The following is a 24,748-nucleotide window of genomic DNA, read 5'->3' on the forward strand; positions in this document are numbered from 1 at the left end:
GATCCACTTGGCGGGTGTTGAAAGAACCCGTGCTATCGGTGGAAAGAGAAGCCAAACGTTGAACTGAGCATTTCGTAAGACGCGCTAAACACTACTTCACCGCGTTCGCGCCTCTCAATTCCGTGTCAAAGGTGTTGATGTTGGTTGATGTTGTCCAAGTGCAAGATGAAGCTCGTGCTTTGAAGTTGAAAGCTCCAACCCAAGGCTGAGTTGCTCCCTTGAAAGAGACGGGACGGGACCCACTTGTGAGACTAGAGCGGCAACACGCCTGCTGCACGCGGAGAGACTCCACTAACACGCATGGTTACGGAGGAGGCTCAGCGGGCATTTGCACCTGGGCTCTTTATCTTGATCGAATTGTGAGAGCAAGGATCCATTGTCGGGTTGGGGAATAGGTCAAGAGATGACGTGTGATAGTTCATTCACTCCTTGAAAGACCTTGTAGGTTATTCTTCTTTGACATTTACATGGCTTCTTGAAAGACCTGTGACTGCCAAGCTCCCAACAAAGGCGCGATAGAGGGACCAACATATGACCAGTCAATGGACTATCCAAGATACATTGCGTAAGTTCTACATCCAGGTCGATAGCCATCGCTGTGGATAGTAATAATTGGAAATGCAGCCGCTTCCATCATTCATGTTGGAGTTTGGATAAGTCCGCAGCTTCAAAGCGGACTTTGGAATAAAGCCACATAAGCCACCCCTTGGGCGTCATCTAGTGCATTCAGCTGAACCGCACTCGCTCTCGGCTCAGCCTGTAACGAAACTGGATACCACGTAATCATCGCTGATTCTGTAATTTCACTACCGTATCTAGCACAAGGCCGCGTGTTGGTTGGCATCCAGACTCTCAGTCATTGTTTGGCGGGGCCTGAAGTGCCTTAACTCCGTGTCTGCAGACGCACGACAAATCATCCCGAAACCCCGATCGTTGGGGGGAATCTCCTGAGATATCTCAACTATTATTCTTCCCTGTGCCGCCGTCTACATTCCCTTTTTTCTCTATCTTCTTATCATTTCTTTTTTCTCTCATCATGACAACATCAGTAGCCATGGACGATCTCACCGGCGGAAGCCCAAAGGCTGATCATCTCTGCGTCCTAGTCCACGGTGTAAGCAATCCCCTGAACCCCTGGAAGATCACCTACGTCATCCACTGATGGCTGACAACCGTTTTTGATGCGTGCAGCTTTGGGGAAATCCAAGCCATATGCGCAGCATTGCCAAAACCTTGCGCGAACAGTATTCTTATGATGAGCTTTATCTTTTGCTTGCGAAGCAGAACAGCGGCAATTTCACCTACGATGGCATTGAGCGCGGGGGTGAGCGCGTCTGCGCAGAGATTGAGCGCGAGTTGCGCAAGGTTGAGGATGAGGGCGGCAAGATCACCAAGTTGAGCATAGTGGGATACTCTCTTGGAGGGTTGGTGTCGCGATATGCTGTCGGTCTTCTCTATGCGAAGGGAATTCTCGATACTCTTGAATGCATGGTGAGACTCACAGACTTGCGCATCACTGGCAAATATTGACATTGCGACAACAGAACTTCACTACATTCGCATCTCCCCATCTCGGCGTCCGATCTCCCCTCAAGGGCTGGCACAATCACGTCTGGAACGTCCTCGGCGCAAGGACGCTCTCCATGTCAGGTCGACAGCTCTTCACCATCGACAAGTTCCGCGATACCGACCGACCCCTCCTCTCCGTGCTGGCCGATCCCAACTCCATCTTCATGTCTGGTCTGCGCAAGTTTAAGCGCCGCACGCTCTACGCCAACACCATCAACGATCGAAGCGCCGTATACTACACCACTTGCATCGCCAAGACAGACCCATATACGAACCTGGAAAAGGTCAAGCTCAACTACCTCAAGGGCTACGAAGGCGTGCTACTTGATCCGAACAACCCGGTTACGCCATTTCCGAAAGTTCAAACTCCTGCATCGCTATCAACAGTTTATGCATCAAGTGTGAAGTGGTTTAAGCGCATTCCGTTCATGCTAGCGATCGGTGTCCTTGTTCCCGTTGGCGTGGTTGCCTTCTTGATCAACTCGGTCATTCAGACTATCCGCAGCTCCAGCAGGATCAAGTTGCACGAGATGGGACAGGGCGGTCTCAACGTCGAAGATTACCGCATGTCCATGTGGATCAAGGAAATTCGCGAAGAAGTGGAAAATACATACGAGGCTATCAACAGCTCACAGAACCAAGAGTACCTTGGCACAGAAGATGAGGAAGAAGATGAGCACCTGGATCTTGAGCAGCGGACTGTGATCCGGAGAGAACGCAGAATGTCGACAGTTTCTCAGCCTACGCTTGCGTTGGCCCCGTATCAGTTCGAGATGATTCGGAATCTGGACGATCTCGGGTGGCGCAAGTATCCCGTGCACATCCAGAACCACAGACATACCCATGCCGCCATCATTGTGCGGTTTGAGAAGAAGGGGTTCGAGGAGGGCTGGGTGGTGCTCAAGCACTACGCCGGGAGTGAGTTCTTGATTTAGACGTGGCCTGACGCATGGATACTTCTGGCGTGAGCATCAGGGAGAGCGAGATGACATCTAATGGGGGATACGCATGTGCACATTTGCCTGGAGTTAAGGTGTTTTTGGATGGTACTGTACTTGGAGCAAATGCATAGAATCTTGGAGTTTATTAGATACACCAGTAATATCTTGGCAATTACTATTGTTCCTACTTGACTCGGACATTGCTCAAGTGCTATTGCTCGGATACTGTGGCGCGCATTAGGCGTCAAGCTCTGGCGTGGTGTCGCAGCACTGCAACTTCACGGACGCCTAGGTATGGTCATCTGAGGGCGGAAATGTCGGAGGTAATGACGCCGTGATGTATCTGCATCACGTGTGAATTGGCAACCTTTTGCTCTGGATGAGCCGACCCCTCACTTGCGGCCAATCACGAGCTCGGCAGTCCCTGCTCGTCAGTCAAGAGTTCGGCCGATCGAGCAGCTCTCGATTGGCTGTGGCCGTTGTGCCGCATCTCAATCAGCTGATTGCTCCTTCTTTTTTCGCCTCCACTCCACTCCGCTCCTTCCTCCCTCTTTCTTTTTTCCACAGCGGAGTAAGAGAGCCTTGAGCACACGCTGCCCTTGCTTGCCTCTTTCCCCTGCCGCTCTGCTTGTCGAGGTCGCGAGAGCCCACCTTCCTCTCCTCTTATTATCTCCATCTTGTGCCGTCAACGACTTCTTTTTTCTTTTTCAATTACCTCATGTTGTAAACTCTCGCGGCCCGACATAGCTGCGAGCTCCGGCTTTTTTTTTGTTGTCTCCACGGCGGCCCCGGAGATAGGTGATCGCTTTCGGCCTGGTCTTAAGCCGAGGCGCCGGCTCAATTTTCCATTACCACCAACCTCCCCGACGAGATCTCCAATCTCAAGATCGGAGCAGAGCAATCGGCTCATAGGGATTGGAATTGGGCATTGGGAGCTCTACGACATTGAGGTAGAGCTGTGTTGTACACTGAAAGCTCTGACCTACCGCCACCCGACCAATTGGACTCCCGGCGTCCCCTCTTCTGCAGTGCCTCTTCGGACAATTTTCCCGACTTGAGAGCATCTCTTGCTCACCAGCTGCCACAATGGTTCTCACGCACACGACAAACCATACCTACTCTCACCCATTCCCTACTGTCACCCTCGCCTTCTTCCTCCGATACTCGTCTCCTCAGCTCAATCCCTTTGCCGCTCACGTCTTGAGCACCGACACCATCGAGAGTTATGTCGACCCCAAGACGCACCGACTGCACACCACTCGCATTCACCTGAAGAAGAGTCGAATGCCCGGAGCTGTGTACAAGCTGCTGCCTACCAGTGTTACTGGAGGCGGCTCTGCTGACAAGGCATCGTACATCCTGGAGACTAGTGTGGTCGATATCAAGGAGGGCTGGATGAAGTCTGAGAGTCGAAACCTCAACTTCACCGGTGTGCTGTCTGTTATTGAAAAGCAGCAGTTCAATGTCCCTGCCGAAGGAGTGTCTATGAACCCCAACGAGACCGCTGTGACAACCATGGTCCAGTTCAGGTCAAGACTTGGAGAAAAGATCCGCGGCAAACTGGGACAGGCCCAAGAGGATGGCTGGTTCAAGAACGGCATCATGGGTGGCTGGGGCGCTAAAGGAATTCAGCGCAGCATCGAGAGTCTGGCTTCCACAAAGACCCAGGACCAGCTGGGCAAGAGCCGTGATGGCATGCGACTTGTGCTCGAGAGGCTACGCAACAATGGCGTTATGAGTGTCCTCGAAACATTACGGAGAGAGCGCCAGCGACAGATCGCCTGAGATTGACAGGACGATCCAACTGTAACAACGAACGACTTCACACGCGTGACACGGCCTTGGAACGGGATTGGAAAGACCCTTCCCGCTCGATTCATGACGAAAGATTCATGTACCCTGTATTGTATTAGTATTGCTTCTTCAGCCCGGCGCACAGTGTCTTTTTTTTGGGTATATCCAAGGTGGTAAGAGGAGGTGTGGAGGGAGGCATCGAGGCAAAAGGCGCCGAAAGGAATTGGGCCGGACGAGTCCAGGAAACGGAAAACGTGCGGCGACACGACGCCTCGATCAAATGTGGCATCCCCTCTCTTGTATTGAGTATGAAAAACGTATGGAATAAGAACCAACGAGTCAACCATGTCTTGGTGCCCCTTTATGTTCAGCTTATGTGGTGATGTGTTGAACGGCATACCCCATTATTGTACTAAGGGGTCGATGTTTAGCCTGGCACCTGGGCATGTTAGTATCTTGCCAATGGGGTGTGGTCTTGGATATTTGCATCTGTTGATTGGTGAAGGGTCTCTGGGAGTTGTATACCACCCACTCAAAGACCTGCCCCTATTGCCTTGGCCTTCGAACAAGTGAATAGCGAGCTTGATAGCCAAAAAGAAGGTGAAAGGAAAGCAGATCAGCATGGCGGACTACAATAGACTGTACTCTCGGGGCACTGTAGTGTTGGAAGTGTTGAGGGTCGTGCGATGTTCCCCTCAAAGCCATGACTGGCGATGGCGTCATCAACGTATCTTGAAACTTATTCTCTTCCCCTCGAAATCATCTTGCGTAGGAGAGCTTACTCGACTGAAGAATGAGAGATATTATACATTCTCAGGGTAGTCTCTTGCGGGATGATGCTACGGAGGAGTGGAAGTGAGCTAGGGTTTTAGCATATAGCCGACCTCCCTCAGTCGGCTAACCACCACAACTCTCCCACCGCTTGATCACATCCAAACTTAAATTATCCCCTCCGGCTGTCACATCCGAGGGCCACATAGCCTCCCGAGAACTAGAAGAATCTCGCCCCCAGTTCCCCGTGGGTTCACGAGTCGTGTCTCGCCAGGGGTTCTCCTCACTCGCCCCAGATTCCCCCATCTCTATCCCCGCGTGTTGGAGAGGCTAGATGATCATGGTACGACTTGTGGAAACTCTTGCCTCGCCGGATGTCTCTGCCGAAGTACGGGGTTTCGGACGTGCGCTTATCTTCAGTTCCCCCACGGGGTATGAGATCCAAATTGTTGCTAGGTCAGTCGTGAGGAGAAGAATTTTGGAGCAAAACGTTGACATCGGATGTTGTGTCAATTGAATTAACTCGAAAGAATAAATATGCGGCTTGGCCTCCTTGTCTTAGAGTTCTGAGCACCTGCACCTTCCCTCGGTTTTAGACTTTGACCTCCCCTTGGCCTTCTATCACTTCTTCTCCATCTTGAAAGATCCTACGCCCAAACCCGCTGGTCTACCTCGACCATATTCTCATTCTTAAAGGCCATTTTTAATAATGACGGCGTTTGAGGATGCTGCTGCTGAGAAGCCTCGTTCTGAGGCTATCGAGCAGCCAGAAAAGTTCGATAACCAGAACAATGAGGTTGCCGTCTTTGAAGATATCGATCCTGAAGAGGAGAGGAAGCTCGTACGAAAGCTGGATAGGGTGATCATGCCCTTAATGGCTCTTGTCTACTTCTTCCAATGTGAGTAGTCTCCTTTCCATCACCATCTCAAGCAACTCTGACACGTCTTCTTGTAGACCTCGACAAGGGTTCCATCAACTACGCCGCCGTCTTCGGCCTCAAGACGGATCTTAAACTCACCGGTGAAGAGTTCTCCTGGGTCGTGTCCCTCTTCTACCTCGGCCAGCTCGCCTCCGAATACCCCGCCGCCTACATCCTCAGTCGCTTCCACATCACCATCTTCGTCGGCGCTACCATTGTGGTTTGGGGTGGTGTTGAAATGGCCATTGGAGCAACTCAGAACTTTCACGGTCTCGCCGCCGCGCGATTCTTTCTAGGTTTCGCTGAGGCTGCTGTATCGCCTGCCTTTGTCATCATCACTTCCAACTGGTATCGTCGCAGCGAGCATCCGATCCGAGTGGCGACGTGGATGTCGATGAACGGAATCAGTCAGATCGTTGGTGCCCTCCTTATGTACGCTGTAGGCGGTGCCAAGATGTCAATTGAGAGCTGGCGAGCCATCTTCCTTGTCTTTGGAGGCTTGACCGTTGCTTGTGGTATTGTCTTTGTGTCGTTGATGCCTAGGGACACAACAACCGCGTGGTTCTTGAACGAAAGAGAGAGGGAGATTGCTACGAGGAGATTGGCCATCGATCGAGCTACCAGAGACAAGGCTCACTTTGACAAGGAGCAAATGTGGGAGGCATTGTCGTCGCCTTTGACCTGGCTCTATTTCATGATGGCTCTGTGCGTCACCTTGACTACCCCTATTCTCAAGGTAAGTGTCCAAACTGCGCCATACTTCTTGGGACAGATTCTAACAATTAGGCTTAGTTCTCCTCGCTCGTCATCAACGGCTTTGGCTTCTCCAAGTTCCGCACTATGCTGGTCGGTCTTCCCGGCGGCGCCATCAACTTCGTCACGGTCTGGATGTCAGCCATCATCCCGCTCCTCCTACCTGGTACACGAGTCTACACAGCTATAGGCCTCACCTTGATACCCCTGGCTGGTTCCACAATCCTGCTCGCTCTCCCCGTCAACGTCAACGGCGGCGCCTCTTGGGGTATCGTTGCTTCGACGTGGCTTGCCTCGTGCTCCTCTGCACCTCTATGCGCGTGTGCTAGTCTCGTGGCTAGCAACGTCAAGGGAAACACAAAGAAGAGTATTGTTAGTGCTGGATTCTTCATCACGTACTGTGTGGGATGCATAGTGAGCCCTCAGGCTTGGCAGGAAGAGGATGCGCCGCGATATACCAAGGGATGCATCCTCAGCATCGCCAGCTGGGTTGCCTTGATCGTCACCCTCGTCGTTTACATGACCCTAGTCAAGAGAGAGAACAACGTTCGAGACGGAAAGGCTGCTGAGGGACAGATTGAGTATTTGTCTGCTTCGCAGGTGGGTGAAGGAAGTCACACTCAGATTGGTGTGTCGGTTGATTCGGACCTTACGGATGTTGGGGACAAGGGATTCCGCTACAACAGCTAGGATATCACTGGAAAATACGTTGACTTGGTAAAAGATATGTGGAATATGTTTAGTGGCTATAAATACCAGAGTATGTTGGGTGAATGCCATTGATCATTCTTTGATACATATCTCTCCTCACTACGAACCCATACTCCTATCGACCTACAGTAATCATTCTATTTAGTCTATACGCATTCAGGCGTTTGAAATGAAGAGCCTGTAGCTATTTTGGAAATGAAACACAGATTCAAATAATTTTACCTCACAGCATACCCAAAGGGCAGATCAAGGCAGCCCAGTAAACACAGAAATCGCTCTCAAATACCATTCATAAACGCCCCTTGATAGACACCCGATAACCTAGTACTCCAAAGCCTCCCAATCCGCCAACTCAGCACCAGTATAAACAAACCCAGGCTCATGATAAACCCAATAAAGCCCATCCTCCCCCTGCAAGGAAATGTTGGCCAGATCACCATTCCCAGGAAACATTGCATTCAGCATCGGACTGTTGGACAGATCCATAGGCTGATCCCCCTCTTGTAGTCCACTTCTATCAGGGTTAGAACCACTCGTATGCGCCGCCAACCCCGCCGCCGCGTTGGCAGTCTCGTATGGAAGATCCTGGCCCGAGGCCTGCTGGTCTTGGGACGGGGGCCGGAGATGGAGACACATCTGGTCTAGCTCTCCCAGACGCTTCGCTGCTGCTCGGTTACCCACTGTTACGAGGTACTGGAGCACGCTTCTGGAGCCCTCGATCCCGCTTATGCCGAGGTTCCTGCCGGGTTGGATGGCTTCGACGAGGACGAAGACGAAGCCTACGGAGAAGAGGATGTCGAGGTCGAGGAAAGCATTCTTTGCTATAATTAGTCAGATATTAGTGACCTCTCGTCTAAAGCCTTCTTAGACATACCAATCAACTCAGTGTTGCGAAGAGCTTGCAAGATGGCCAAACTCTTCCGGGCCGCCTCGACACATATTTCACCGAGTCGACGCAGGGTTGGGCTTAGGTTCGGGGCAGGTTCAGACTCGCGATCACGGACGTTGCGAGCCATGTAAAGGAGTATAGGCCGGACTGTATGGATCACGGCCTAAGTTGTGGTCAGTATCAAACGTCTCTTACGCTTCGTCGGCCGAACTACCTGATATATACTCAAATAAAGCGATGCGCTTGTTCTTGCATAGGAAGGATCGGCATCAGAGAATAGTATGCCAGCTACTGTTAAGCCTGTAGGGCTAAAGTTCATGCGGTACTCGGCTGGCATAGTGGATTCGACATCGTGGAGGGAGTGCAGAATGGCCTCGATGTCTTTGATGAAGGAGGTCTCCGAGTTTGTGTTCTGTACATAGATTGCTTTCAGGAGGTCAGCCAAACCTGGAATTTTAGAATCCGGAATTCCACAACTTACTTGAAGTGATGCGGCCGGTGATCTGAGCTGCTCTCACGTTGACCCGGATGGCAGCAGCGGATGCAAACCCAGCCACGTCAGTTGGTGGGCCAATGGATATGGCTTCATCTGCAATAGCCATTGGGTAGCCTCCAGCTGCAGCCAATCTCCTAAAGAGCGAGTCAGCGTTTTGTTGCTAATGAAGAAGCAAACTAGCAAACCTCTCTTGCATGTATAGTGTCCACCAGAGACGACTACGGTGAACAGCTTCTGATCGGGAAAAGTTCCCATTGCCCGTTGACTTGTGCATTCCATGGCTGATTGCTAGTCTTAGAGCCATGCTTGCCTAATGAATAGTGAGCAAAATGCGCTGAAAGAGAAGAAAGGGATAACAAACATAGAGGTAGGCTTCATCCTTTCGGTCTGCAACCTGGAGGAAGAGGGCAGCGAGCCCTACAACTTCGATGCCTAGGATACTATGTTTCTTCATATCACTCATGGCCGGCATGTGTTTCATGGCTTCGTTGAAAAAGGCAACCCCTGGGACTTCAGAATCCTCAACAGTCCCCGCACGGAGGAGCTTCCCTATCGCCAAGACAAAAAGAACCTGAACAAACCAGAGCCCGCGGATGGGTGTCTCATTCCCAGTATCCCGATAAAGACGTGATAGGCTATCCGAGAAGGACCGTATGTCGAATAGATGTTGAGATATGCCAACGTTTAACACGACAAGTTCCAGAAGCTGGTTGGCCTCTTCCTCGGATGGCCATCCACGGACGTTAGCGATTAGCTCACGATCCAAGTGTGGAGATGCAACAGCCATGGATGCCGCGGGGCTCTTTTCTGATCCAGCGGTAGATCTGGCTAGGAGAAGTGTTCGGATCTCAGTGCCAAAGATCTCGCTGGAGGATAGACTAGGCTCCGGCAGTATGGCTATAGTGGATGAGTTGAGAAGGCCATACAGAGCGAGTGGCACTCACCTCTGGGTGCCCGACTGGTCGGCACTCTTGTCGAAGGCGGCACACAATCTTCATTAGGGGGTCGCTGGCCAAGAAGTGAGAAGGCAGAGGTTTCTGAACGGGGAGTTTCAGCGGCCCTTGTACCGAGGTGGTTGTCAGATACAGGTGAGTTTCCCGTATTCCTTGTTGTTGGAGGATCACCATTCAAGGCACCCTGATCTTGAGATGGAGAACCTATACAGCCGTTATCTTGACTGTAAACAGTGACTGAAGTGTAATCTACCTTGCTGGGCGGTTGATGTACCAGTAGCTGGCTGTTGACGCTCGTAGTCAGCGACCTTTTGCTGGAGTTGTTGGATCTGCCTACAGTCTCATTAGATATTATACAACTTGAGGATGAGACGAGGGGGCATACGAGACGGAAAACATCTTGCGCTTCTCAGACGTCGCAAACACACAAGTCAACTGTCGTTTACTGCAATACCGACACGGCCAAGTGCCGGAGCACTTGACCTTCTTGTCGCGACAGACATGGCAAGCGGTCGAAGTACGCGCAGCCTCAAGCTGAGCAGAGCGACTCCTCCGTCTTGCAGGTCTTTGCGGTTCCTCCGGACTCCTACTCCTCTGTGCCGAACGCCGGGAGGTTGAAGACCGGGGTGCCGGTTCCGGGTCCATGCCGGGGGCACCGGAACAGCAAAACAGGTGTGACAGCGCAGCGCGCGATCTAGACAGGAAGGAAACACGCGCTGGGAAACGTATGATTGAAACAAGCGGGTTCGAGGAGCCAGCCAGTAAGTTAATTGAACTGCGCAAATCAATTAAGAGAAACGAGATGAGGGTCATGCCCATCCGAGGCTAATAATGTTTTAGCGGATAATGGCCCCAACTTATAGTTGCTATAGCGGTCTGGAACCCCCCTGCGTCACAGTGCGGGTGAGTGAGCGTGAGCCGACAAAACCGACTTGACGGCTATAAGCCAAACTCAACTTGGATGGCCAACACCTCAAACAGAATACTCGTTATTATCTCAAGAGACGATGCTTGATCAATATAATGAAAAACAAAGACATCAGTTTCAGCTAGTTCAAAATTCGAGAATTAAATATCACATCTCAACTCCAACAGTCTACTCTAAACCATCTGGTAAACCGTACCAACAGTCCCCTCAGTGTCCTCAAAGAAACGAAACAAACCATGCTCTCCTTCCTTCTCTTTCTCGCTTAGCATCTTACCACCGGCCTTCTCGATAATGGGACCGATAGTGTCGACATTCTCGACGAACCAGTACACGCAGATACCGCCCTTGCCTGGGGCAAAGTGACCAGTATGGTCGGGAGCCTTTTGGATGCCGCCTGTCAGGCCCAGGCTGGGGTTAAAGTCAAACATTCGGATCTGCTCCTTGGGGTACTTTTCAGTTGCGTCCTTGAAGGAGAACTTGAAGACCGTCTCGTAAAACTCGGATGCTATAGGGTTGTAAGTGAGACTGGGTGCAGAGGGGTACAAGGTACAACACCTACCACGGCCGACGTCATGGGCAGGAATACCCATCCAGACGGGGGTTCCAAAAGCGGGAGGCTTCCAATCAGACATTTTGAGATGGATGTTGAGTGAATATGAGAGTATAGATTCAAGGGATGAGGCTGTTGATGGGCAATGGCTATAGACAAAGAGAAGAGAGTTCAACCTCAGGCTCCAGAGGCCACGTCCTCCTTTTTATAACCCATTCTTAGACTCATTCACGTTCATTCACGCTCTCAGACCTCAATTACGAAGCGGGGAACATGGACAGACTTCCCTCCGGTGGCTTGAGACGGACGACGATGCTTACACGTCTCCAACAATCAGAGCGCGTCTTGTCAGCCATAGCCTCAGTAGCTCGAGCGCCAGCCAGACACGAATCCACGTGACTTTTTCTCGATGTCACACAGTGCGTACACGGCATGATCACAGTACAAGGGACCCCTCCATGCCAGAAAATGAGATGGCGGGGCAGATCAGCAATTATTATGGCGCGCATCGGGCCGTCACGTCACTCGTCGCGACAAATCGACATTTCGAATCTCCCTCCTTTTCTCTTTGTCTACAAGTGACATCTGAGATACTGTACACACCAGCGCAGCGCAGCCATGTCGGAACCAGTGGCAGTCCTCTTTGTGTGCCTAGGCAACATCTGCCGCTCGCCCATGGCAGAGGGCATCTTCCAGAACCTTGCCAAGCAGCCCGAGGTTGGGGGTAGGATTGGGCGCATCGACTCTTGCGGCACAGGTGTGTTTGAATTGGACCTCGAAAAAGGAGGTCATTCTTGCTAACAGTCACGATAGCTGCGTACCACAGCGGCGAACCCCCGGATGATAGAACCATGGCGACTCTGGAGGCCAACGGGATTACTGACTACGACCATCTCGCGCGGAGGGTATGTTGTCATCCCCCCCTGTCAACTCAATCGGCGGCGGTGCATAACTTGAGACTCACTAACGTCGGCTTGCAGTTTCACCCCAGCGACTTTAACAAGTTTGACTACATCTTCGCCATGGACAGGTCAAACCTTTCGGATCTCCACCGGCTACAAAAGAACAACCCAGACTCAAAGGCCAAGGTGATGCTATTTGGCGAGTTTAGCGGGACGAAGCGGCCCGAGATCGTCAACGACCCCTATTATGGAGGGAACGAGGGTTTCTCCAAGGCGTTTGAGCAGTGTTCGAGGTTCTCCAAGAACTTTCTCAAGGAGATTCTGGAGGACGAGTAGGCGATGGATAAAGGGGGAGAGGAGAGGAAGAGGTGGAATTAATACCCGATATATGTGCATAGAGAGAAGGGGATAGACGTGCTAGAGATGAATTAGAATATTACCTGCGATATTACAAGACAGAGATCTGATGGCCATTGGCTGAAGGGTCCCGGCAAGATGGTTCGTTTTGGAAATTAGCTGATTCGACGTCGATCCAACAGAAGCAGTTGAAACCTTGTCTCAGATTCCGGCGGCGCGGACCGCCCAGACAATCCATGGCTGGCTTACATACGAACATACGTACGTCCATACGAGAAGAAAGCAAAAACTCACCAACGGCAGTGCAGTGTTTGCCTTCGGCTTTGATGAGTCCCACTTGCGAGATTCAGCCCTACGTTCCCCGGGTCGCCATGCGGCCGCCTAGTGGCCGGAGGGCTCAAATCGGGTCGACGAGGATGAGAAGACAACTGAGTTTGCATCCTCACCTCAGACGGAGATGCCAGCTACATCGGGTGTTCCGGTCTCCGGGGGTGAGAAAATGACATGTGTCCAACACTGAATTTCTTTATCTCGCGACGAGTGAGTGAGTGGGTGTGTCCAGTTGCCGAGAAATGCTGACCAGAGAAGCTGACCACGGTGCAGTTGATGGGATGAATGTGTGCTCAGCCCCCTCACGTGTGGCACAGGACGGCGTGCGGCTTGGGTACGAACCGGGCGCTGGAATTGGGCTTGGCGAGAGAGTTTCCGTCAAGAATCAGCGGGCACGGCATCACCTTATCGTGTGCACATTTTCTCAAACACGAGGATTTTGCCCCCTTTTTGAAACGTCTAAGCTTGGCATGTTTTTTGTATGTGATTCAAGCAAAATCAGGGGTGACAGGTTTTGTCGTTGTCGCGCGGCTACGAGGTGAAGAGCTTGATACGGTGTCTGATTGGATGACGTCCCCTGTGGGGGCCGCGAGTTCAGCAAATCAGCCACACGGCCAGGCGGTGACCTTGGCTGCGGGGTCCTACCCCCTCCTAGCGGCTCCGACCACTGGGGGACCCGCCCGTGTAGTGGACTGTAGCAGGCTAGCAGCCCTGGAGATCCCCGCCAGTAGCAGCTCAGAAACGGCCCCCAATGGTTGCAGCTGAGAGTGAGAGAATGGCTTGGGCACCATGAGAGCTCCATCCATTCATCCTCCTTCCATCCATCGCTCAAAAGCGTGTGCCACCAAACTACATACATATATCGCGACGCGCTGACGTTTTATTTGGGGGCCCTTTGTCTCCTCCTTCTTGCTTTCTCACAAGCATCTGCATCCGATTCTTCCACTTTGTGCTGCCGTTCGTTGTCTGGTGACGACGGCTTCTCTCAGAGCTCTCTTACCCCGCCGAGTCGTCCCGCACACACTCTCTCACCATGTCGGACCTCCAAGGACGGAAGGTCTTCAAGGTCTTCAACCAGGACTTTATCGTCGATGAGCGCTACACCGTCACCAAGGAGCTTGGACAGGGCGCCTACGGTATCGTCTGGTGAGTTTCTCTACGCTGCGCCTTTGTGCTGTTGCTGCCCTCTTTCTCTTTCTACCCCGCCGCATTTGCTGACGACAGCCCCGCCTCGTCGGGACATGTAGTGCTGCCGTCAACAACCAGACCAACGAAGGCGTCGCTATCAAGAAGGTCACAAATGTCTTTAGCAAGAAGATTCTCGCCAAGCGCGCCCTGCGCGAGATCAAGCTGCTCCAGCACTTTCGCGGTCACCGCAACGTGAGTCGCCCACCCGTCACCTCGAGCTGTCTCGTTTCGGCCCCGGCGCATCCCGACCAACAGACGCAAAGCGACATGTATGCTGATGCCCGACCAACAGATCACATGTCTGTACGACATGGACATTCCTCGACCCGACAACTTTAACGAGACGTACCTGTACGAGGGTTAGTCATATATACCTGGGAGAGATATACATAAGATGAGCTGACGCGGCGATAGAGCTGATGGAGTGCGATCTGGCGGCCATCATCCGTTCTGGCCAGCCCCTCACCGATGCCCACTTCCAGTCCTTCATTTACCAGATCCTGTGCGGTCTCAAGTACATCCACTCGGCCAACGTCCTGCACCGAGATCTCAAGCCCGGAAACCTGCTGGTCAATGCCGACTGCGAGCTCAAGATTTGCGATTTCGGTCTGGCTCGAGGCTTCTCGGTCGACCCTGAGGAGAATGCCGGCTACATGACCGAATACGTCGCTACTCGATGGTACCGAGCCCCTGAGATTATGCTGAGCTTCCAGAGCTACACCAAAGCTAGTACGTGATGGCCTATGTTGGAGTGATGTGTGTTTTGCTAACTTGAGTAGTTGATGTTTGGTCCGTTGGCTGTATTCTGGCCGAGCTGCTGGGCGGCCGACCCTTCTTCAAGGGTCGCGATTACGTTGACCAGCTGAACCAGATCCTCCACATCCTCGGAACCCCCAACGAGGAGACGCTCTCGCGCATTGGATCTCCCCGAGCCCAGGAATACGTGCGCAACCTGCCATTCATGCCCAAGAAACCTTTCCCCAGCCTGTTCCCCCAGGCCAACCCAGACGCCCTCGATCTTCTCGACAAGATGCTCGCCTTTGACCCCTCGTCCCGTATCAGCGTGGAGCAGGCTCTTGAGCACCCCTACCTGCACATCTGGCACGACGCCTCGGACGAGCCCGACTGCCCCACCACCTTCAACTTCGACTTTGAGGTGGTTGAGGATGTTGGTCAGATGCGCAGCATGATCTTGGACGAGGTGATGCGATTCCGACAGCTCGTCCGCACCGTTCCCGGACAGGGTGGTGCTAGCGGTGCTCCTGGCCAGCAGGGCGGCGCCCAGGTCCCCATGCCCCAAGCCGGCAACCAGTGGACTGCTGAGGATCCTCGACCGCAAGAATATGTCGGTCACGGACACGCGGGACTCGAGCAGGATCTCCAGGGTGGCCTCGACGCATCGAGGAGGTAGACACATAGTCTATCGCCAGGAGGGGCTGGAGAGCGAACTCTATTCTAGGAGAATCAGAGACACAGCCATCAAAAGACAAAAACAGCTTCAGGGGGGAGAAGACGCGGCCTTGGATAATTTTCGAGAGCTTAATGCCCGAACTGGGAGAGTCGGAGAACAAACAGTCATGGTAGCTTGGATGGCGACGAGAAAGACATGTCTGATGCATGTGGCGTGAAGGATAGAGGGACAATTCCCCTCGTCTTTTTTTATATTTTCTACAAAACGAGATACGAGATATACTATATCGTCCTTTTCTGTTGTTTTGTTGTGTTGTAGTGCACGTTGATGTTTTGTCATGATCGAGTATATGTCGGAAATAGGAGTGGACGAGCAACTCGATAGGCGACTATACTATACACACAAACATATAAAGATATACGCCCAGATCTCATATGATCGCTTTGTGCTTGAGCTTGGCGACTCCATTGAAGCGTAATTTATGATGTACTCCTTGGGCTCAAGGATAGACTTTGGTCTTGCCAAGACCTAGTATGCTCTCAGTCCAACCACGACAAACAATGCATCACTCTGGTGTCATCCTTCAGTCGACATAGAGAATTAGGTCTAGTCGTTTTCAGCTCAGGCAATTAATTATCCTTGTTCAATTATGCGATGGATCAAGAGTTGACAGGAAGCCTCGAGTTTGTCTGCTCCCTTACTGTCCTTGACACCAGTCGTCATTAAAGCCATGCTCCATGTACATAGGATCTTATTGCATGCCTTCTAGGGGGGAGAATATACCAGTATTTCTTAACCGTGTTAAAGGTGTTGTTGAGTGCACGATAGTCTCAATATTGGACCCCCTTTTGAGATGACGGCGACGGCTTCTTGCTGTAGTCCACTCCAACTACGGATTCCACAGTTCCCAACTTCATAACCCACAAGCCCTCCATTATTCTCCAGATATGCCACTGTTGGTTGTATATTGATTCGTGAGGTCTATTATGTACTGGAAGCGAGCTGCTGAGGGGGCGGATATTTGACACACATTCTAGACATGTATGCCAACACAAGGACTAAATATTAAGGAATTATGAGTTCTGGTTGGTCTTGAGTTGTGTCCCTTCCTTCTAACATACTTATTATCAGAACAAATTAAGAAGAGAGTAAAAATGATTATGGGAATGCGCACAGGATAGTTTTAGTACTATGCCAACTCGGAACATTCAAGTTGATGTATTAACATATATCCTCGTATTATTCGCATGAAGATATTTCAGCGGAAACGGTCAAGTTTAAAATTCCTTAGCTCACTTGATGTGCGTAATGCGTCTGCCCAGCTGCTTCGTCTCGATAGTGACTGTGTCTCAGTCGGCACCCGGGTCTTGAGGATCTTGATGCGAAAGTTCGTATCTTCTATTTGTGGTATATTCTTTCACTCTCGACTAGCTTTCTCTCTCGTTGTCGCATCGACCTTGAATATTAGCGTAAGTAGACATGGTGTTGTCAGAGTTGGCCCCGTCTGAGGCCACGAGGTGTTTCGTCCATGATCGCGACCGTGGACGTATTCAACATGTTGAAACACAATGATAGTGTTTTAATCGCTTTAGCCGACCCGTAATCGCTCTTGATTCAATGCTCCGTGCTGGATGTAAAACTGACAACAGACGTTGAGATGTATTGGGGATGTTCTCGGGGGTGGGTATAGGTCGTGCGGAGGTTTCGTTGGTGTGATGGCTCTCGTAACAAGTTCCTGTAATCCGTGACCTATCCCAGCGCTGTTGTTGACAAGGGTTTCATCGAGGCAATTCTGCGGCCAAGGACCGACGTGTGAGAGCCAGCACCGGTCAAGTACTGTATCAAATTGTAAGTTGGCAGGAGGTCATTGCACTTTTATCGAAGGATATCGCGACGTTGATGTACCTGGAATCTCGTATCCAAAACTTAAAGAGGGTGATGCTGGGTTCTTGGAGTGTTGATCATCCATCGGTCTCTCGGTAGAGTGACGTCTACTTGATCGATTGAAGGAAGTAGAAGGTCGATCCAGCGATAAGCAAAGTAGAAGAGAGGAATAACCACATGGTGATTCACTATTGTACACCAATTTTCCTTCCAAATTAGGCATGACGATAAGCTTTGGAGCCTTCAACGCTGTTTGCAACTCAACGTGTCAAGTCCACGTTTGTCTTGTTTGACAAATACAAACAAATCTTTGAGGATAACCTCATTTTGTATATGAAACGCTCCCAGTTGAATGGGAAGCGAGGCGCTAGAGTCGGTTACAAAGTGGGTAGACCCACGATCTAATTGATGATCTTGGATAGAATGAGCCGTGACACGGGCCAAACCTTGTCTCACCTCGACCAGATCTCCCCGACGACTCTCTTCAACTTTCTACGTCATTCAACAATGCGATTGAAGCCTTCAACATGTTTTCGAGTGTCAAGGCTTATCTACATGTCGAATACAAACCCGGGGAGCGGAGGCTGGTGCAAAAGATTGACTTTTTCATCTTGACGTTTTGCTGTCTGAGTTATCTCGTCAACTACGTACGTTGCCCTTCTCTTACAGATCTCATTCGCTTATGGCTTGGTAGCTCGATCGCATGAATATTAACAATGCCTATGTTTCTGGCATGAGGGATGAGGTTGGGTTCAAGGGGGATCAACTAAACCAGGTCTTGACCTGCTTCACCGTCGGGTACGGCTTCACTCTCGAACATTGATCACCACTAACACATCTCGCAGATATGTCCTAGGCCAGATCCCCTCGAACTTGTCCCTCCAATACATCAAGCCTCGTATATGGTTCCCTCTCATGATGCTCCTCTGGGGCGCCCTCACCATGGTCACCGCCTCGGCCCACAACCCCCAGTCCATCATGACGATCCGCTTCTTTCAGGGCATCTGCGAAGCTTCCACCTTTGTCGGTACCCATTACATCCTTGGATCTTGGTATACTGAACGGGAACTGGGGAAGAGGAGTGGCATCTTTACTGCTTCTGGCCTGGCGGGCACCTTCATCGGAGGGTTTATACAGACGGGTATACATAAGAGTATGGACGGTCTGAGTGGGTTGAGCGGATGGAGGTGGCTGTTCATCATCGACGGCCTCATTACGATTCCTGTCGCTGTGTATGGCTTCTTGCTCTTCCCAGACACACCACATACGACAACAGCCTTCTATCTCACCCAAGAGGAAAAGACTCTTGCCATCTCACGAGTTCCGCCACTAGAAGAACGACCTCCTCTTACGCTCAGATTCGCCAAAAGCGTCCTCACGTCCTGGTTCTGGTGGGGGTTCGTCATCCTCTGGATCATCGCCGGCGAGACTGAGTCGTTAAGCTCCAACGCCCTTCTCGCCCTTTACATGCAGAACCACCCGACCAGGACTTACACTGTTTCTCAACTGAACAATTACTCAACCGGTGTCCCGGCCGTGGGCATTGTTTCAACCATGTTCTGGGCCACATTGACAGACTTTTTAGGAGGGAAGCGTCACCTCGTGGGCTACTTTATCGGCGTAACAGGTATTGCAACGTCTATCATGATCTTAGTGGCTTCCAAGGATCCAGAAAGCTCAGCGTCAACGAGGATCACGTTTGCGGCGTACTACTGGGCTGGTTCCGTGTACGCTTGCCAGGCCACGTTCTTTGCATGGTGCAACGACGCCATGCGTCACGAGTCTGCCATGTTTCGAGGCGTCGTTTTAGCGGGCATGAACGTCGGCAGCAACGCCGTCAATGCCTGGTGGAGCATCGTCTTTTACGGGGCTTCAATGGCTCCCTGGTTCATTGTAAGTCCCTGAGTCTGGGGTCTCACTTGTATCTAACTTGTGTGCAGAGAGGCATGTGGGCCATGATTGCGTGTTGTATCGCCTTGGTTCTATGGTGTGCAGCGTTGACTTACAAAGATCGCAAGTACCTTGAAGAGAAGGAAGCTATGGGCTTTGAAACCAGGGGCCTGAACCAGAGTCAGGAGCAGGATGCTGAGAAGAATGAGGACCGAGTATAGCAAAGAATCAACTAGCAATTAAATGAGGTTGTATTATATAATGGACTAGATACTGTCAATTCTAAACTGACTTATTCTCTTTTCCCTTCGTGAGTGGGGATTTGGCCGTCATCGCTGAGAACTTGCAGCCCTCTCTCTCCTATCTTGCGAGGACCTAAATTCCTCTCCAAAGTCTCGTTCCTGCTCCCCCCAAGCCCTACTCGTCACAATCATGAGTCAGGTCATGAATCATATCAGATATAATTGTCACCCAAAGGGCACCGTTAAGATCATCCTGGTCATGACTCTTCGTGTTGCATGATGTCCCCTTGGCATCTTTTGGCTGTTTAGATTGTGTCTTTTGAGACTCAGACTGCTTGGAAGTGCTCTGAGGATTCTTTCGAGTATCTTTCGACTGTGGTTGTTGTTGGTCTGGAGCCTGTTGGTGGATTCGAGCTCGTTGCTGCTGGAGGAGGATTTGTGATGGCGCCTGAAAGGTACGTAGGCTTGACGTTGTTCGGGCTCTGACAATAGCCAAAGCAACACTTCGACGTAAAGGTGCTCGAAGCATGGTTGTGATAGTTGTTTCTGGTTGTGTCAGATGAAGTGTCTGTTAGGTCAGGGGTAGTGAACAAGACCTCTTCTAGGGCAAGATACCAGTCACGGCGAGTTTTTAAGGGATGTGATGAAGAAGAATTAAAGACGCAAAGGGCGAAAAGTCAGACTCTTAATATCATGTGTTATTCCGGTCGATTCCAGGGCAAGCTTTTGTGGCAGCGGGATGAGCCGTTCTGTGACGGTGGCATTTGAGTATCAAGTCTCACCAGAGCATCACAAGACGACTACATGCACTTTTACAAAAAAAGAGAAATTACATGACATTTTGACTCATGTTGATGTAGGCAATATGACATCCTTTGAGAACATCCCTTCTGTTTGGTGCGTGTAAGTCACTCTTAAGAAATGGTCGAGGGTGAACCTTTCAGTTAAACTTCACTTGAACACCCGAGAATGCCCGACAGAGTACGGATACACCAGGTCAGAAGACGCAGTAGACTTCATTGTTGGGGTACGTATGATATTCTTGCCATGTCTACTTGTAAGTCATGTTACAAATTGGCATCGATGCTTCACATTGAAAAACATGTTGAGATGTAACTCCTTTCAGTTGATGTTTAACTAACTACCTATCCTGTCCTGTCCTCATCCCATTAAAACAAATCCCAGATCAACCCGCCAAATGCGCCATGCATGAACCAGTATCTATCACGCAAACAATAACAACGCCATGAATGAGAGGACTTCCAATTGTAAACCTTTTTTGGAAAAGAAAAAATGCCCCGTATGAAACCGTGGTATCTGCCCTGATAAGCCGAAGAGAGAGAGAAAGCGACCTTTTGGGGTGCAAAATAGGTATAAAAGCGATCGTGAGGTGACCATTTATAAACTCCAAAACCCCGATCTATCCTGAAAATATGTAATTGTGAAAGGAAATGTGCGAGGGTAGAAGGCTTAGGCGAAGAACCAGTACATGGCAGTGTACGAGGTGCTGTCGGTACCGGCGCTCTTGCACCCGTGGGAGTTACCGCCGGCAGTGAAGACGCGGTAGACGGAGGTGACACCGTAGCTGCCGCCAGCATCGCCGAGGTAGAGCCAGTCAACGGCGCCAGTACCATCAGGACCAGCGCTGGCAGAGGTAGGAGCCTTGACACCAGCGATCTTCTTGCCAAAGAGCAGCTGCTGGTCCTGGGTAAGGTCAAAGGTGGGAACACCGTTGGCGTTGAAGTAATGGTGGCCGGCGAAGGGGATCTGCCTGTAGCCGTCGAGCTGAAGGGGGGCGTTCTGAGGGAAGGGGTTGGTGGAAGAGGCACCGACGCCGTAGGTGTTGAGGTTGAGGGGGACTTCGTGACTGGAGAGAGCAGTGGCAGTGAGAGCTGCCCACTTCTCCTGAGAGAGAGAACCACGGCTCTGGCCGGGGTAGAGGTGAGTTACGTCGTAGAGCATGGCGAGAGCACCGGCGGCGGTGGCGTCGGAGCCTTCTCCCTTGCAGGTGTAGTTCTGGATACCGAAGCCAAGGGCGATGTGCTTGAGGGTTGCACCTTGAGGAGGAGACTGAAGCTCTTCAGCTAATATGGTGTTAGTGTTTTTGTCCAAGGCTTAATGGCTTGTGTTAGACTCACCACCGGTCGAAGGAAGAACTGGTTCAGGGCGCGAGGAACTGCAGCTGGAGCCAGGACGATACCGAACAGGGTTAGCCAGAGCCAGAGCGGCTGAGGCGAGGAAGAAGAGGGAGTTGGCGAGCATTGTGATGTAGTTGGCGTTGAGATCAAGAGGTAAAGATGGTGTCGATCTCAAAGAAGCTGACCAACGAGGAGAGAGACGAACGAGGTTATGAGGGAGTAGTAGACGAAACGAAAAGAAAAGAGGAAGAGCGTCTGATGGAGTTTATACCGGGCGCGCGGCAAGGAAGGGCAAAGACAAGACAAGAGGCGGCAAGGCTAATAATAAACGCTACGGCCAAGGGCTGCGACTGGATGAAGGGTGTCCACCTGGGCGCTTAACGGCAGAGTGTTGCGCAGAGAGGCGGGGAGTGTGGATGGGTGGAGATTGGGTCAAGCAAGGGCTGTGGAAGAAGTTCCAGAAGAAGAGAATGAAAAGAGAAGATGAATTGTTGTTTGTTGTGTAGTTGAAACGAGAGGAGACGAAACGAGGGTTTATATCAATTTGATGAGTAGAACTAAACAAGTGCTGAGCCTGCAATCTTGAGGGGGTCGTGTTTGAGAATAGACACTCTTTGTTTGCTTGCTCATCAAGTCTGACAAGAGGAGAAAAGTAAACGGACTAGGGGCCTCATGCAATGCAACGCTGTTCGCTTGACCGGCGCAGGTGAGAAGAAAAAAGAGGAGGGGGGGGGTAGGATCCGGGCGGCCGCATCCAGAGGCGACCCTAGCGCGAGAGGAGGAGAAAGGGAAAAGAAGGCTGGGATGGAAAGGACCATCATGTGGACTCTGCCTTTCGATGCCGTCAGCCTGAGTAAAAGAAAGAAAAATTCCGCATGTGTTTATGTGGTATCGTGTGAGGCGGAGTGTAAGCAGGTTAAACCATAGTAAGCAGTCAAACTTTTGGAATCAATTTTTCTGGAATTAGTATATTTGCAATTGGAGAGAAGGCGCAGCAAAACGGCTCGTCAATGATCCGCAACGGCTGTGATCCTGCCGGTATAAAGTACCATCAGCAGAAGTGAAGTAAGGGTATCCATCCGTAAGTGAGCAGGCAATAGCAAAGCCATCCTTGGCTCAATGAATGCAGAGCTACCTGACCTAGGAGAGAAACTTGCCCCAGCCCCCCTCAAAGCCAAGAAGAGAAAAGAACTCGGCATCTTGTCCATCTAGATTCCGCGTCTTAGGGACCCAACGGGGCTCGGCCACGACACGACATGTTGGCATCAGCAAGGATTCCGATTTGCGAATGCGTACCCCAGTTGAGAGAAATCGTAAGAGGTCAGCAGCGAGCTACAGCAAGGCTACAGCTTTGCATATTACATCTCCACTGTCAAGTAGAGATGAGACAAGACAAGGCAAAAGACAGTGAAGAAGAAGCAAAATAGGCGAACCCATCTATCTGAAAATCCTCGCTTCTGCCCGTCGTTTCAGCTGAAGCCCCATTCTCTGACTCGATCTAGGTAACTTGGAGGCTTAGCGTCTCTGCAAGGGCTCAGGCTCTTCATTTCCTCCTCCCTTTTCCGTGCATCCAGCCTGGAAATTAGACGTGATCAAGTAGAGACGGGAGAGAAGAGAGACATTTTTTTAATTGCTTTACCGAGAGCTGAAAGAAATGTCCCGAAGCGTTGCGTGCGTGTGCAGCGCGCATGGTTTATGTGCCCAGAGAATTTACGCGCCCACAGACGCGCTGTCTAAGCGTGGTTGGCTCGTTTTCCCTTCGGCTGGAAGCCATTCTCCTCCTCAACAAGGATCAAGAAGAGCCACTGCGGCACGGCACGGGAGGGGGGGAAAGCCACGTTTCGCGTATGTTTTGGTGTTTGAAGCTAGATCCCAAGCCAAGCTACACAGAGATAGGTCAAGTAGCATGGAGATGGGGTTCAAAACATCATGGGGGATCTCTGTTTTAACGGTCAAGACGAAAACAAAAGGCTTGGCTTTCTTGGGTCCTACGTTTACTCACCTGAAATGGTTGCACAAGGCGTTCACCTGAGGGCTGTGTCACTGACGGTGGGCTCTGTTGGTTGGACTCTGTTGGCCATGTTTTCAACCCAAGGCATTGACGCTCTGCAGAATCAATTGAATGCGTCTGTTGGTCTTGACAATCATAATATGCCTTGCCAACAGTTCCAATTGATCCAACAGGCATTGATGTTGTTCTTGTCGTACCACACCCTCGTCTCCGTACGCAGCTGACTCCCCACGTTATGATCGGCCCCACTTGCACTTCTTCTCGGCTCCTCCACGGGTCCAGCTACACCGACTCGACCGACTCCTCCCTCCTCCGTCTCCGTCTCGGCCCCGGCATCGTCTCCCGCCCACAATGTCGCGCCGTGCGCCCAAGGGCGAGTACATTGAGACGGTGAGCATTCCTCTACCCCTTCTAATGGCCAGACACTGACTCTTACCCCTAGGACACCGGGAACAAGGTGGCCCGCAAGGCTGTCCTCGTCGGAACTCAAAATATCATGCTCGGCGGCAAGACCGTCATCCAGCCCGAAGTCATGATCCGCGGCGACCTCTCCCGAACAGCCCCCTCGTCATCCTCGTCCTCTTCTTCCGGCGCCCCGGCCAGCAACACTGCCGTCGCCATCGGCCGCTACTGCTTCCTCGCCCGGGGCGCCCTGCTGCGTCCCCCCGGCCGCATGTACAAGGGCAGCTTCACCTACATGCCGCTGCGCATGGGGGACCACGTCTTTGTCGGCCAGGGAACCGTCGTCCAGGCCGCCACTGTCGGGAACCACGTACAGATCGGCAAGGCCTGCACCATTGGCGAGTTTGCCATTGTCAAGGACTATGTCAAGATCCTCGACGGCACCGTGGTCCCTCCGAATATGGTCATTCCTAGTTTTTCCGTTGTTGCTGGACAGCCTGCGAGGGTTGTTGGAGAGATTCCCGAGGGAGGACACGATGAGTTTGAGCTGAGGGATCTGTACAAGACTGTGGGCAACAATCCTCAGCCTCCTGCTTCGTGAGCTTTCAGGGTCAGGGTGAGTGTACGCAGGGATAGGCAGGTGACCTACTCGTATTCGACTCGTGGGCATATATCTTGTCTCAACAAGAAACCGGTCTGTTGCCCGGTGAGCGGCCAG

At 51.5% G+C, this 24,748-nt stretch overlaps 10 protein-coding genes across 10 annotated transcripts; 7 read left to right on the forward strand and 3 right to left on the reverse strand.

Moving 5' to 3' along the window:
- Positions 1-1,036: 1,036 nt before the first annotated feature.
- On the forward strand, positions 1,037-2,504 carry NECHADRAFT_40576 (uncharacterized protein; the record flags this gene model as incomplete). Its single annotated transcript, XM_003050861.1, has 3 exons — positions 1,037-1,114; positions 1,192-1,491; positions 1,545-2,504. The coding sequence occupies 3 exons, from the start codon at positions 1,037-1,039 to the stop codon at positions 2,502-2,504; spliced, it is 1,338 nt and encodes a 445-aa protein (XP_003050907.1).
- Positions 2,505-3,083: 579 nt separating this feature from the next.
- Positions 3,084-4,652, forward strand: NECHADRAFT_61355 (uncharacterized protein). Its single transcript, XM_003050862.1, has one exon. It carries the CDS (start codon positions 3,597-3,599, stop codon positions 4,293-4,295), a length of 699 nt encoding a protein of 232 aa, XP_003050908.1. The 5' UTR covers positions 3,084-3,596; the 3' UTR covers positions 4,296-4,652.
- A 1,148-nt stretch (positions 4,653-5,800) lies between these two features.
- On the forward strand, positions 5,801-7,438 carry NECHADRAFT_93772 (uncharacterized protein; the record flags this gene model as incomplete). The annotated part of the gene is made up of 4 exons (XM_003050863.1): positions 5,801-5,849; positions 5,888-5,974; positions 6,031-6,731; positions 6,788-7,438. The coding sequence occupies 4 exons, from the start codon at positions 5,801-5,803 to the stop codon at positions 7,436-7,438; spliced, it is 1,488 nt and encodes a 495-aa protein (XP_003050909.1).
- Positions 7,439-7,780: 342 nt separating this feature from the next.
- NECHADRAFT_80631 (uncharacterized protein) lies at positions 7,781-10,196 on the reverse strand (the record flags this gene model as incomplete). Its single annotated transcript, XM_003051250.1, has 9 exons — positions 7,781-8,280; positions 8,334-8,511; positions 8,563-8,774; positions 8,830-8,978; positions 9,030-9,154; positions 9,206-9,741; positions 9,789-10,001; positions 10,051-10,130; positions 10,183-10,196. The coding sequence occupies 9 exons, from the start codon at positions 10,194-10,196 to the stop codon at positions 7,781-7,783; spliced, it is 2,007 nt and encodes a 668-aa protein (XP_003051296.1).
- A 702-nt stretch (positions 10,197-10,898) lies between these two features.
- NECHADRAFT_80632 (uncharacterized protein) lies at positions 10,899-11,357 on the reverse strand (the record flags this gene model as incomplete). The annotated part of the gene is made up of 2 exons (XM_003051251.1): positions 10,899-11,230; positions 11,285-11,357. 2 exons carry the CDS (start codon positions 11,355-11,357, stop codon positions 10,899-10,901), a joined length of 405 nt encoding a protein of 134 aa, XP_003051297.1.
- A 457-nt stretch (positions 11,358-11,814) lies between these two features.
- On the forward strand, positions 11,815-12,629 carry NECHADRAFT_102677 (uncharacterized protein). The gene is made up of 3 exons (XM_003050864.1): positions 11,815-12,032; positions 12,089-12,180; positions 12,256-12,629. Exons 1-3 carry the CDS (start codon positions 11,894-11,896, stop codon positions 12,511-12,513), a joined length of 489 nt encoding a protein of 162 aa, XP_003050910.1. The 5' UTR covers positions 11,815-11,893; the 3' UTR covers positions 12,514-12,629.
- Positions 12,630-13,897: 1,268 nt separating this feature from the next.
- Positions 13,898-15,758, forward strand: NECHADRAFT_69616 (uncharacterized protein; the record flags this gene model as incomplete). The annotated part of the gene is made up of 5 exons (XM_003050865.1): positions 13,898-14,010; positions 14,112-14,244; positions 14,345-14,411; positions 14,467-14,781; positions 14,832-15,758. 5 exons carry the CDS (start codon positions 13,898-13,900, stop codon positions 15,461-15,463), a joined length of 1,260 nt encoding a protein of 419 aa, XP_003050911.1. The 3' UTR covers positions 15,464-15,758.
- A 2,116-nt stretch (positions 15,759-17,874) lies between these two features.
- NECHADRAFT_41082 (uncharacterized protein) lies at positions 17,875-19,458 on the forward strand (the record flags this gene model as incomplete). Its single annotated transcript, XM_003050866.1, has 4 exons — positions 17,875-17,994; positions 18,042-18,145; positions 18,193-19,240; positions 19,288-19,458. 4 exons carry the CDS (start codon positions 17,875-17,877, stop codon positions 19,456-19,458), a joined length of 1,443 nt encoding a protein of 480 aa, XP_003050912.1.
- A 1,491-nt stretch (positions 19,459-20,949) lies between these two features.
- Positions 20,950-21,741, reverse strand: NECHADRAFT_41096 (uncharacterized protein; the record flags this gene model as incomplete). The annotated part of the gene is made up of 2 exons (XM_003051252.1): positions 20,950-21,563; positions 21,618-21,741. The coding sequence occupies 2 exons, from the start codon at positions 21,739-21,741 to the stop codon at positions 20,950-20,952; spliced, it is 738 nt and encodes a 245-aa protein (XP_003051298.1).
- Positions 21,742-23,979: 2,238 nt separating this feature from the next.
- On the forward strand, positions 23,980-24,631 carry NECHADRAFT_93777 (uncharacterized protein; the record flags this gene model as incomplete). The annotated part of the gene is made up of 2 exons (XM_003050867.1): positions 23,980-24,018; positions 24,071-24,631. 2 exons carry the CDS (start codon positions 23,980-23,982, stop codon positions 24,629-24,631), a joined length of 600 nt encoding a protein of 199 aa, XP_003050913.1.
- Positions 24,632-24,748: the final 117 nt, after the last annotated feature.

Source organism: Fusarium vanettenii, assembly GCF_000151355.1.
Source record: "Fusarium vanettenii 77-13-4 chromosome 5 genomic scaffold NECHAsca_5_chr5_3_0, whole genome shotgun sequence".
Classification (NCBI taxonomy): domain Eukaryota; kingdom Fungi; phylum Ascomycota; class Sordariomycetes; order Hypocreales; family Nectriaceae; genus Fusarium; species Fusarium vanettenii.

Bases quoted from the DNA above. Each gene is read 5' to 3' on its own strand.
- NECHADRAFT_102677 (XM_003050864.1), top strand. From the start codon at position 11,894: ATGTCGGAACCAGTGGCAGTCCTCTTTGTGTGCCTAGGCAACATCTGC. The intron at 12,033-12,088 runs GTGTGTTTGAAT...CAGTCACGATAG, and splicing joins CATCGACTCTTGCGGCACAG to CTGCGTACCACAGCGGCGAA. The intron at 12,181-12,255 runs GTATGTTGTCAT...GTCGGCTTGCAG, and splicing joins ACGACCATCTCGCGCGGAGG to TTTCACCCCAGCGACTTTAA.
- NECHADRAFT_61355 (XM_003050862.1), top strand. From the start codon at position 3,597: ATGGTTCTCACGCACACGACAAACCATACCTACTCTCACCCATTCCCT.